The 12,911-nt window shown below is 40.7% G+C and overlaps 1 protein-coding gene across 2 annotated transcripts; it reads right to left on the bottom strand.

Annotated features, from left to right (window-relative positions):
• Positions 1 to 883: 883 nt before the first annotated feature.
• On the bottom strand, positions 884 to 12,636 carry LOC144636668 (uncharacterized). Of its 2 annotated transcripts, none has more exons than XM_078495858.1 (10): positions 12,496 to 12,636; positions 9,853 to 9,981; positions 9,628 to 9,724; positions 8,814 to 8,936; positions 8,404 to 8,449; positions 8,021 to 8,128; positions 7,358 to 7,843; positions 4,469 to 4,748; positions 3,613 to 4,388; positions 884 to 3,153 (listed from the first exon to the last, which is right to left on the bottom strand). In XM_078495858.1, exons 1-10 carry the CDS (start codon positions 12,534 to 12,536, stop codon positions 1,118 to 1,120), a joined length of 4,122 nt encoding a protein of 1,373 aa, XP_078351984.1. In that variant the 5' UTR covers positions 12,537 to 12,636; the 3' UTR covers positions 884 to 1,117. The 2 variants fall into 2 exon arrangements, with proteins under 2 accessions (XP_078351984.1, XP_078351985.1); XM_078495859.1 differs by having other exon boundaries at positions 8,404 to 8,446.
• Between the last annotated feature and the right edge of the window lie 275 nt (positions 12,637 to 12,911).

The raw sequence follows: 12,911 nt of genomic DNA, 5'->3' as shown, positions 1-12,911 counted from the left end.
CCTGTAGCCCGTGTAGCTGGCGGGGTTTCACGCACCAGTGCTTGTTTCGGCGAGAAAAGTTGGGGATTTTCCCTCGCTGCTTCGCCACTCCACTGCCGATACAAAGCCCCGATAAAACAAAAAGTCAAGGCGCTGGGGAAAATGTATTCGTTGTAATAGGCGTTCGTTGTACTGGGTTCTGTTCCACACATTTTACTGTCGGTAAATTAAGCTGGTCTGAAGAATATCGTTCGTTATACCAAGGACTTCGTTATAAAGGGGTTTGTTTACCGAGAAGACAAAAATATATCAGCCTCCCGTCATCGTATTGCTCTATCAGCAGGAATGTTAAGCCAATGATACACTGTTCAACATTTGTTGAACAGCAGTCGAAACATTTGTTGCTCAACAAATCATGTTCAACCGTGTATCATTTGGCTTTAGGAATAATTGCAGTCTTATTCAGGTTACGCAAACATCAGACAACTGTACGCATCTACATGTAATTTGACACTAAGGAAACAACAACAGCAGTATCAACAACAATCCATTTTACTCAAAATGTTATGACTTTTTGTTATGAATATATCCTGGTCGTAAGTGAAACAGATGCTTGTCACAACAGTTACAGTTCAGACTGTATCTCAAAACCGTCTCTTCTTTTTCAGTTGACTTTGAAAGTCCACCGGACGTCAAGTTAAAAACGGAGACGAGTCAAGAGGCATTACTGAATCAGTTACCAAAGTTAAACATTACCTTACAATGTACACAGAATGAACTTTCTAGTTTAACGTTTGTGTTCGTGCCTCTTATATATTTCCTCTGCATCATATCAGCCAACTCAACTTATATACAATGCCAAGACGAGAAACAAAACAAGACTTCACCCGGCAGGTTTCAAGAAGAATATGTATAAGTTCTCGTTTTCGTTTTCACCACAACAGGTCTACAGAAAAACAAGTCATGTCCTTTCACTATAACAACTTTTAACGTTTAGCAGTTTCAAGTGAATGTGTCACACTGCTAACTTCGGCCCAAATATTGAACCTAAAATGAGTCGATAAAAATGTGTCTATACTGATCCTAACATTGATTGTTCACAACTGAGCGAGACTTGTTACCAACGATGAAGGAAAATTTACTTTTTCTGTCGATTTCTAGTCACTCTTTTAGTGACAGTTCCTGTTGGTTCCACAGGGGCAATTTTCCTAGACGCCCTTCTCTGAGGCGTTATGGAATCTTCTTCCTCAATATCTCCTTCAGCTGTTAAATTGTCCGACTCCTGCGACAACCCAGTAGTTTCTTGAGCTGTTGGCGTGGATTTGTTCCTTCGTGTTTGCCGAGAAGAAACACTGTCCTTAGGGGTGGTGGGTTCAACCGACAACTGAACATCTGTTGTTGTTGTGTCTTCGTTCGAAGACAAAGACCTTCGAGATTTGCGTGTCGGGGGTGTGCTTTCATCTTCTTCTACTATCGATGTATCAGACTTTGTTGCTTTAGTCTTGCGTAAAGCCGGTGGTTTTCGAGACCTCGTTTGACGGTTACTAGCAGCTTCCTCTGATGCCATCAAAGTATCGCACTCTTGCGACGAGTAAACGTCAACCCGAGTACTAGCCGACGCATCTTCGCTTGAAGCCGAAGATTTCCGAGACTTCCTTGTCCGGCGGTTTGCCTTCCCTTCGTTTTCTTGGTAAGTGTCTGATGTTATTTCTTTCTGCTCAACGAACACTGATGGCTGGCTGTCCGTGAGTTTGTTGTCATCACCCAGCGTGTCACTCTCTGGCGTTTCATTGCTGTTGATTTGCTGCTCAGTGTCTGGCGCGCCAGACTCTTGTGAGTGCATCTGCAAAGATTTTCGTGTTTGGCGACGACTGGCAGTTTTCTCAGTTTCCTGTGGAACATTTCTCGGTGTTGATCTACGAGTTCGGCGATTGCTCGTAGTTTTTTCAGCTTCCTGTGCTCCATCCTCTTCTTGTATTGTGACAGTGCCCTCTTCTCTTTGTGGAGTAGTTGTACTTTCACATGTTATGACCTCGTCCGGCTCTTGTGGTATCTGCACAGGTTTCCTTTTTTGGCGTCTGCCAGTGCGTGTTTCTGTGTCGGGCTTAGCAGGCTCTTGTGAAACTGATGTAGTTTCCTCTTCACTTTGAACAACGTTACTGTCCTCAGTTGTCATGTCCTCATCAAGAACAGGCTGGTTGACAGCACTTACAGATCTTCCTACCTCAGGACTAGTGGTAGCCATTTTTGCGTCTTCCTCTTGGCATTTGACAACTGGAGTCTCCACTGACATTTGCTCATACTCAACCTCCTCACTTTCTTCACTGTGGCGTTCCTCTGTCGTCATATCATCCGCTACTACTCGTCGGGACTTTCTAGTTGGCGGTCCAGAAACAACTGCTTCCTTTTCAAGGCTTCCCTGCTTCCGTTTTCTTCCCCGTGTCGCCCTACCACGCTGTGGGCGAGCTATGGCAGTGACAGCTGCAGGGGCAGTCTCTGTTTCTGAAGATGAAGGCAAGCTTTCACTGGGTACTTCCTGTGAATCGCTTTCAGTCTGAGGAACGGCACTGCTCTGACTCAACATATCTGAAGATTCACCCATCTCAATGTCACTCACTCCCACATCTCCATGCTCCTCCTCGCCCTGGGCAGCCCCGATGTCCAGCTTCTTCACTCCTCTGCTGGGTGGTCTTGTCTTTCGGGATCTTCTTGACCTTCCAGTCGCCGCAACAGCTTCCTCCTCAGCTGCTGTAGAGTCTGTATCCTCTGTGGAGTTAGCAGGTTCAGATCTCCGAGATCGTCGCGTCTGCCGAGCGGCGGCCACAGCAGGAACATCTGGCAACTTGTCTTGTTGTTTGGAGCGCCCAGAACGACCACCTCGACTAGGAACTGTTTCTTTGGGGCTTGTTTCCACTGTTTCTGGTAAATCATTTTCAACATCATCATCTTCCATATCTTTCTTGGAGTCGTGGTCAGTTATAACAACAGCACTCTCTACCACATCGTTTGTTTCAGCATCACTTTCACGTGTTGCGACCTCAGGGTTTTCACTGATATCAACTGACATTGGTTCTGGCAGCGAAGCAGAATGTTCTACTGCGGAGGTGATCTTTGACGAATCTGCAATTTTCGTTTGCTCTAAAGACTCGGTAATAATGACATTAGAGCCAAAACCTGATGGAAGAAAAACAAGTGAAGTTACACTCCCTAGACTTAGTAAACAGATGTCTTAACGGGACTTTTTGGAGGTTCAGATGGCGGACTCATCTTAAGTGCAGCTGATGGCTTGAACAAGAATTGTAAAACTATTCAAAATGACGCTTTGAAAAGACATTTTTAACCTCATAAAAAGTCCCGTCGAGACGCAGATTTGATTTTTTATTTATGTTTCACAATGGAAGGTAAAAGGTTCTGACAAACTAACTATGAAGCAACTTTATCAATATGGAATTTTTGGGTTGAATCTCTTCGTCTCTTGAGTGGCATTACAATTAAGCACACAAAGCTATTTCCTCTTACAATACTGTGAACATACAATGCGTCTGCTTCAAAAGTTTATAAGCAAAAGTGCAGAGCATTACAATTCCCAGTTTCTCAGTTGTTGCTGTCGTACAATGAATGTGTAAAGAGTACCTGTGTCCTCATCACCAGGAGGCTTTTCCTCGTATTCTGGCACTTTTTGGCCCTCATCTGTCAGTGCATTGGGTTCGTCGCCATACTGTTGATAAGCCTTCTCAGTGTCTGCGGCAGTGGTCCCAAGAACTTCTTTCTGAAACTCTATCATCAGCTCTTTCTCATGACGGACACGGGCCTTTGCTTTGTCGATCTGATTCAAGACCATCTCAAATCGAGCGGCTGCTACTTTACTGTTTTCTCCTTCTTCAGTCTGTTCAGCGCTTGACTCCTGCTGCGTTGGAACTGCTGCTGCTGCTGGCGGTGCTGACATCCCGCTGCTTACTGCAGGCTGGTACCAAGGACGTGCAGGCCTTGGTGGTCTCACTTGTTGTGGTGGTAGGTGATAGGGTCTTCCACCCTGAGGTGGGAGGTATCCTGGAGATGTGGGAGGAGGGTACCGTGGAGGGGTGTTGTACATGGGACGTGCATAAGGGTAGCTTCCCCAGGCAGCTGCGGGTGGAGGGATGGGTGGAACAGTTGGTGGGGGGTACCCAGGAGGAGGTACCCCAGGGGGTGGTACACCTGGAGGAGGTATACCAGGAGGTGGTATCCCAGGTGGAGGAATCCCAGGTGGCAGAATCCCTGGAGGTGGAATCCCCGGAGGACGAATCCCTGGGGGAGGTATCCTAGGGGGTGGTACAACTGGGGAATAGGGAGGATATGATCCTACAGGTGGAGGTATGGGGGGAGGGGGATAATATGATCCATAATAACTGGGATATGTAGGCGGGTAGCTGATGAGGAAAAAAAAAGAATAAAATAATGTTAGCAAAACTAGTTATTGCTTGACCCTCATGTAAATCATCTCACTTACCCATGGTAAGCTACTGGTGGAGGTATCCCTACAGGGGGTGGGTATCCTGGCGGTGGCACACTTGGTCGGGGGTAGGGTGGATAAGCAGCAGGTGTCACATAAGGTTCAGCTGATTGATATGGCATTGCAGCTGTTGATTTGTGTGGAGCAGGTGTAGTGGTAGAAGGCGCTGATGTCGTAGGAGGCAGTCCAAAGATCTGTTCGAGGTTTGTTTTGGACCAGTTTAGGTTGAAGCCATATTGACACTTCTGACACTGGAATGATGGAGGCTCACTGTCACCTAAAAATCATCACAACAAGAGCACAACAAAACAACAAGTTACTTTGGATATACAAACTCAAAACAAAAACAAATCAAACCAAAACAAAATACATCCAAGCAAGACCAAAACAAAGAATAAGAAACAAACAAACAAGCAGAAACATGATATATAGTTGACGTAATAAATAGCAAGATCAAGGCAGTCAAATAAGACACAATATGAAGTCACAATTAATTGATTCTCAAAAATACACAATTTTTATTTTTAAGTCAACACACAGCTTACTACAGCTTCATCATGTGAAAATCCTTTCAAATGGCTACCGAAGAGTTGTCCCATGTGCTCAAATCAAGCAGGTCGAGGATGTTTTGGCCGAACAGATTAAAATTCAAACACAATCATGACTTGCCTTTCAAGAATTTCCTGCCATTCGCTTGTGATTGGCAATAACTTTGGTTTTCCCGCTTTAGAAAATTTCTCTGTGCTAGTTGACTTTGCTTAAGCAGGGCGCATTGCCTGAACCAACAGTCAGCTGTTAACAATGAAGGGCTCGGTGCAAAAGGCGGTAGTGATTTTGGCAAAAAATGAACATTATCAAAGCAACTCCAAAATTCGCATGCCGGTTTGTTTACATGTAAGTGAAGCATTGTAATGAAATTATTGTCGCCGGCTTTTGCTCTGTTTCCGAGAAATAACATATACAAAGGACTAGGTTTTTCCAGTCAGCAGCTTTGGCAGTTTCTAATGGAACAAAGAAACTTCTGAAAACGCCAACTTGAAAAACCTAGCTTTTTGCATATGTTATTTCTTGAAAATGAAGCAAAAACAGGGGACATAAAAACAGTACAATGTTTCACACAAGTAAACAAATCCTCATGCGAAATTTGGAGTTGTTTTGTCAATGTTCTTTCTTTAGTCCAAAATCACTTCTGCCCTTTTTGCAGCGAGCCCTTCTATTGTTAGTATTCTGGCCAACCATGTGACCTAATAGGCGTTTCTGACCAAAGTAAAATAAGGTGGTGCACATTTAGAATTTGTAATAAAAAATCTCAGCTTTTAGCTGACTAGCCTATGGAAACTGGAAATGTAAGTATGTGTTGCTGATAGTGCAAATAACATTTTGAAGCATTGATCCAGGAAGGTTTTTCTTTTTCCTTCAGTAAAGTGTTGCATCAGCTTTTGCTGGTCAAGGTCAAGTTGTTTTTCAAGGCACACAGACCAGGAGACCTTCAGTGTGGGTGAATTGTCTGGAGGGGATCTGGAGGCATCCAGACTTCAGCCTTATTTGTGGCTTAATTTTTTTCTTTCATTTGGGGTGGGGGATACTTTCTTCAATAACCATTTATTGACAGCAAAAGAAGCTGAGGTAGCTTTACATGCATTTCTAACTGCTAAACAGACAAAACGTTCATTTCAAGCATGGAGTTTGTCACACAAACACCAACTGGCAAGACACTTGCTGAGTTTATTGATGTTCTTTCTGAACACAACATTCACTGCCCAATAAAATAGTGTTAACTCAATTAACAGTCATTTAAAGCAATCTAGTTTTAGACTGATCTGCATGACATTCAAGAACCATTTTAGAAATGTTAATAATTTTCAGATATTTACATAAAACAGGAAATGAAAAGAAAAATTTTCTCTTGAGAAATGTGAGTTCTACCAAACAATATACAGTGTACAGTTACTACAGGTCCCTTCAATTCAAAACCTGTTTGAGCATAAAAGATAAAGCATTTTAGAAATACAGTAACCTGTCCACCTTACCCAATGTGTTGACCAAAATGTTTTAGAAAAAAATAACATAGTTATCAGTAATTTGGCATCTGTTTTAATATCAAAAGTAAAACTTCTGTTTGTGTCATTCTGTATCAGTCCATCTGTTTGCACTTCATACATACGTTTACAACACTTACTTTAAAAGCAAGACTTTCAGACTCTGTTGTATGTTACAATCAAGAATGAGTTGGAAAGTTTTTGGCAACAGTTGTGGTGAACATAAAAGCATTTAATCAATGCATGTGTACATGCAAATTTTCTAACAGTTGTTGTTGTACATTTCTTAGCTACCCATGTACCATTTAATCGGTGAAGTGCCATGAATAACATGTTCACTACAACAACAAAAACTAAGTAATTTTTGATAAAGGGCTATAACTTTATTTTTAATATTTTTCATCACTTAACTTAAAACTTACTTTTCATAAATTATTGGGCACTAAAGAGGTGATTCCATGGAACTGATTAACAAGGCAAATTGCCTTAATCAGACATATAAAATTCTCCAAACTACTTCTTTACACATGTATAACCACCACATAGAGAAAAACAACAAACTATCTAACCATTGTTATATCGACTAAGGGGGAAAGAAGTGTTCTGCACTAGGGTTAATTTTTTTAGTCCCAGTGACTCTTTATTAAGAAGGTGCTTGCTTATTAGAGGCAGGCATCTTATCTTACTAGTGGCTACAAATGAAGTGTTTTAATCTAAATTGGATTATGTCCCAGGCAAAATAAATATTGACCCGTGCAAGGATCCCAATGAAGTTTCAAACTAATTATTGTTAACATGGCTACACTACCCCTACTACATGTAGTTGCACTGGCCCATTGCACCTCACCTTTAGCCATTTTAAAAGCATGATTGCTCTTAAGTAACTGCTGCAGACTTTGTGGTAGCTCAGTATCTTTGGTGCTTTCCGACACCACAATGATATATTTAACATCTGATGCACCACAGTACGGGCAACGACCAGTGGAAGACACAGGGTAGCTACTTTGTGTTGACGACGCTGTTTTGCTGGTTGTCGTGGACGATACTGTCTCTGCTATTGATGATGTTACAGTGGTTGTCGAGCTAACCACAATAGTTGCTGTAGTAGTTTGTTCCGAAAAATCCTCAGAATGTGAAGGAGCTGACGATGCTTCTACCTCTTCATTATCATTGTCATCATTGTCATCATCATTATCGTCGTCCTCGTCATGATTGTTTTCCTGAGAAAGTTTTTGCTGCTCTTTAGCAAGCATTTGTTTAATGAGTTCTTCCTCGTCAAGTTCATCATCATCGTCATCATCTTCCTCAGTTTCTTCCTCTTTGTCTGACGAACCTGAAAAAGATTTCTTATTAATTCCTCTGCTCACAAATGCAATTCATTTAGCACCTTGTTAATGCAAAGCTCAATTAGTAACCAAAACCTTGAGTATGCATCATGTATATACAGGATCAGAATGTAAAGAAAAATCATTGGCAGTAGAGCAGTGTTATTACAAAAGAACAAACATACTTTGCATGACTGAAGTTTCAGTAGTATTTCTTTCATCATCACTTTTTTCGCCTCGAAACTCATCCAAAACTTGAATAGGGTTATCAGATAATTCATCTTGACTGGATCCTTCATGTTATGTTTGAGCATCAATGTAAAAAGAAATATAAATTATAAAGTGTCAGAACCTGGCAGCTTGGATACTTAATTTGTTCATCTAAGAAGAAAGAACAAATGCATGCTACAGTGTTCTTTATTTCCACAACCCCTTAAAACATAGTAAATATAAAAACATGATAAAACAAAGAAACAAACACAAACATTGTAATAGAAAAATAAAATCTCGTACATCAGTAAATCTTATGGAAAGTGCAAACAATGACAAAAACAGACAAATGACCAACCTTGAATGCAGCTTTTCTCTTGGCTTGATACAGGATTTATTGCCTTCTTAGGGTGAAATGAATGCAAGAAAGATATCATGTTTGATCATCTACTCCACAAAAGCCATTGATACTCACACTTTATGGTGCAATGCACTTGTGTAAGTCTGTCTCCAATCAGGTGCAAAACTCATTACTTTTTATGGCAATTGTGAGGAAATGTAAGGACTGCCTGCAATACCGTTATTTCTTCGAGTGCCAACAAATACATCAGCTGTAATTCTCAGAAGGAGTTGGTAATTAACTATTATTGATTCAATAGACTAAGGGGAAAAATGATGAAATTTGGGCTAGGACAGCCATAGGAACAATGACTAACAAGAAAGAAAGAAACAAGAGAGTCAATAGAATTTACACATCACACTACAAACCTGCACTGGTCTGTCCAAAGATTCCAAAATCTGATTCAGAGAAACATTGCCCCAGTTGACATTAAATCCAGCCCCCAGAGGGTCAGGAGGACAAAACCCTCGGCACAGGAAAGTAGGTGGGTCCTGTACAGTCAAAAGGGAATAAAGATTTACTTCTCTGTACTGAATCTTTGCTTGTTCTGACCAGTCAAAAAACAGAGGCTTTGGTGTGCTCTGTCATAGCATTAACTAAGGGTCCATTACGATACAACTTTCTCGCATTGCAACAAGCTTACGACAGGCCTAGGGGGGGGTCCGGTTTTTTTTAAAAAAATTTTTTTATATATAATTTTGCCCCAAATAATCTTAATTTTCTTAGAGCACAGCCTTGCCTACGACATGACTAAGGACAATTTACACATGTGCACGTCTGTCGCAAGGATGTGGTAGGTTGATTCACATGATGGATTTGTGTTGTAGTCATGGTATAAGCATGTCCCATGCAATAATCCTAGGCAATATTGTACCATCTAATTTGCCCCTAAGACACACATAATTGAAATTAAACCTTAAAAAGTACCTTTAGGAGGATTCATGTTTGTTTTCTATGTATATCACTTTGCAGACAAAATTTTGGAGTTTAAAAAAACATATACATGTGCATAACAGTTGGTCTGTTGCTGAAAAGACTGAAATTCAGCCTGGTTAAGACCTCTGGTCAAGAAAAGGATATCCTTCCTTTTCTGACACTACCCATAAAATGTGAAAAGAGCCTCCTTTTCTGTAGAATGGTAATCGGTACCCAATTCATCTAATTTTATTCATGCTTTCTCACCCGATATCCTTCCTTTTCTTGACTTGACCACAGAATAGCTCTTCCCTTAGCAATCAGAGTGTGAAGAATTTCTGGCATATCACCCATAGGGAACAATCTGAAAAAAAGAAACAAAACAATATTTTTAAGAAAAGGTACAACTTTAATTTACTAAGAAGATACAAACATTAATTTCACCAGTAGGTGGCAAATTAATGTCTAAAAGAAAATATAATAAAAACATACTTATCCAAGATGACATAAAGCCTGTTTGAATTTCCACAGCGAGGACACAGGCCATTTTGAGAAACTGTGTATTTCTTTCCTCTCAAGTGAGCCCCCTTAACCTTATCATCCATGTCCATCATATCAACCCTGCAAGGTTAATATAGATTGTAAGACCAAACCTTTGATTTCTTAGTGTACACCCAGTTATAGACCCCACCACACATTCCTCGAATATCTCATCCCCTCCTTATCTTGGGGCATAACCAAGTAGGCACCAATACACCAGTGGCTGTTTTTATACTAGAGATGTGTTACCCATCTGGACGAGCTTCGGCAAAAATTTTGTTCTTTGTCTGGTTATGCGTCTCCAGTAAAGACAGGCACAAGATGCGTTACCTGTCTAGACAAGCTACTTTTTGAAATGCTTCTTGAAAGATGGATAGTGAAAGGAAGTTCGTCTAGATGTGTAACGCATCTTGTGCCCGTCTTTATACTGGAGACGCACTTCATAACCAGATGAACAACAATTTTTTTCCGAAGCTCGTCCAGACGAGTAACACGTCTCTAGTATAAAAACGGCCATTGTCAGATATTTAGAGAATTGATTTGTTCTGAAACATGTTCCTTAGAAGGATGGCAAAGGAAAGGAGGGGGGAGAGTTCTTTAAAAGGCAATAGAAACATCTGGAAGGTTAAAACCTTTATATAGTTAAGCATAATTTACAGCCGGGGGGGGGGGGGTACTCGAGATTTTAAGTGGCGGGGATGATCATTGGATTCTGGCATTTTTTTGGGTAGGGAAATTTAGCAAGTATTTTTTTGGGTGGCTTGATTTAAGATGAGTTTTTTTGGGATATTAAAAACAATCTAAAGATTTGTGATAGTGCCTTGGCCGCATAGTTCTGCGAAAAAAGTACAAACAAACGTGTTTCTAATGTTTCTCTTTGTGCTATATCATTCCCTCTGCTTGGAAAACTATGTGTCAAAAACCCGGCATGGGATTTTTTTTGGGGGTCCGTTTTTGGTACAGGGAGTTTTTTGGGTTTTGTTGAAAACCCTAGGGATTTTTTGGGTCTTGATTTTTGCCCCCATTCTATCATCCCCGTCACCTGAAATCCTGAGTACAGTATGTGGTCCTTGGTCCGCAACTTTTTCGAATATGATTTAATATTTCCCTGATAACTAAACTTCGGCAAAAAATGAACATTTCCAATGATTTTTTGACTATTCTTCTTTGGTATGTCAAATTTTCAGCTTTTGTACTGTCGATTACGGTGCAAAATCCACGCTTGTCAACAGACAGGTAAATTTGCCTTTCTTGAAATTTCAACTTTTCGCGGGTCCTTGGATTACATGGTCGCGTTTACTAAGCTAGTGCATAGATAAAACGCAACGGGAAAACGTGTTTTTTTGGAGAACAGGTTAATAGATCAACTGATTTCAGCAGCTGTGAAGATATTTGCTGCAGAGTTGCAAATTTTCGATTTAGCGACTAATGAAAGTTATAAACAATTTTCGTACACGGGTCCTTGGTCCGTGACCTTTAACTGTGAATAAAAAAAATTGTTTTAAAACAACGTTAATTCAGTAAAGTAATAAATGCACCTATCAATGTTAAGCCCGAGGGGGGGGGGTCGGGCAAGGGCTGGGGATTTTGACATTTTCTATTAAAAAATGTCAAATTCCCCACCCCCGGGACAAAATAATTGGTCAAAATCCCCATGAAAGGTGGTCAGATGTCCCTTCAAACCTTCATATATGACCAAAATCCCTACCCTGGGGCCATCACGTACGATCAAAATCCCTACCCTGGGGACCTACCTCCCGATCAAATTCCAGTGGTTAGCCCGACCCCCCCCCCCCCTCGGGCTTAACATTGATAGGTGCATAAGCACCGGGTGCACACATTGGTCCTACGGCATTTATCCTCGCGTCGAATGTTTCAAAATAAATTTGGAAAGTCTTAAAATGAAGAAATAAATACGCGGGTTTGTGTCGGAGACTTCTGTCTGAAAGAAATCTAAAGAATATACGGGTTGTTTTATACTCGCACCTCACAACGACTTCCAACAAGACTGAAGCTTAAAAATGTCAAAAATAGTAAAGAATAGATTAAATATTGCTAAAATGTTGTATCTTTTTTGAAAATTATCGCGATTCATAGTAATTTTCAGGCTGTTTACGTGACTCGCGGATCAAGGACCACATCTGCGGACCAAGGACCTGCGAGCACGTTCACTATTTTTTTAATTACACGAAAACTATTTTAGTTAAGACGTTGTCACTTTGTAATTATAAAGACGGACATAAAATCTATCTTCAAGAAAAATTTCAGCCCATCGGGCTTTGATTCAGGTAAGATATTTAAGTTTATAACTTTTACTCGCGGACCAAGGGCCACATACTGCCCCGCCTGGGAATTTACAACATAAACTTAAGCTTTACATATATATTTGCGAGCTTTAAAGCAACAATAACAGTATCAATAAAGAAAAGCAGAGCAAGTTACTTTTGGTATACAAAATAGTAAAGTTCAAAGCTCCAGCTACAAACATCAAACGAGACTCGCAAAGCTGCTTGTCAGACAGGAGACAGCACACTGAAACTGGGAAAGTTCCTTCGTTTGTTATGACGATACAGAATAATCGAGGAAACAACTTACTCCGTCCCACCCCTGAATGTTTCATATGCTGATTGTTCCATAGCCTGCAGACAGTTCAACAATATTTAAGCTGAGGAGAAGAGAAAATACGAATAAACTTGGAGAGCTCAGGCCAAATCTTCTTCAACTAAGCGCCATGTTGACTGCTATCCCATGGGCCTTTGCGATCACAAATAGCTGCTCATGCGCAGTCTAAAAAGCGCGAAAAAAAAAAACAAAAATGGCGGTATGTACTTCATGGGTGAATGCCATATAGTCGCCTTATTAAATGCTTCATGTAACATTCCTATTCTATACCACATAGTCGCCTATAAACTACTTCACGCAAACTACTTCATGTAACATACGTATTCTATACACACCTTCCAACTCCGTTCACCTCTGTTCAACTCCGTTCTCCTCTGTTCAACTCTGTT

Source organism: Oculina patagonica, chromosome 13, assembly GCF_052425735.1.
Source record: "Oculina patagonica isolate OP01 chromosome 13, crgOcupat, whole genome shotgun sequence".
NCBI lineage: Eukaryota > Metazoa > Cnidaria > Anthozoa > Scleractinia > Oculinidae > Oculina > Oculina patagonica.
This window is presented reverse-complemented; position numbering and strand designations above follow the sequence as displayed.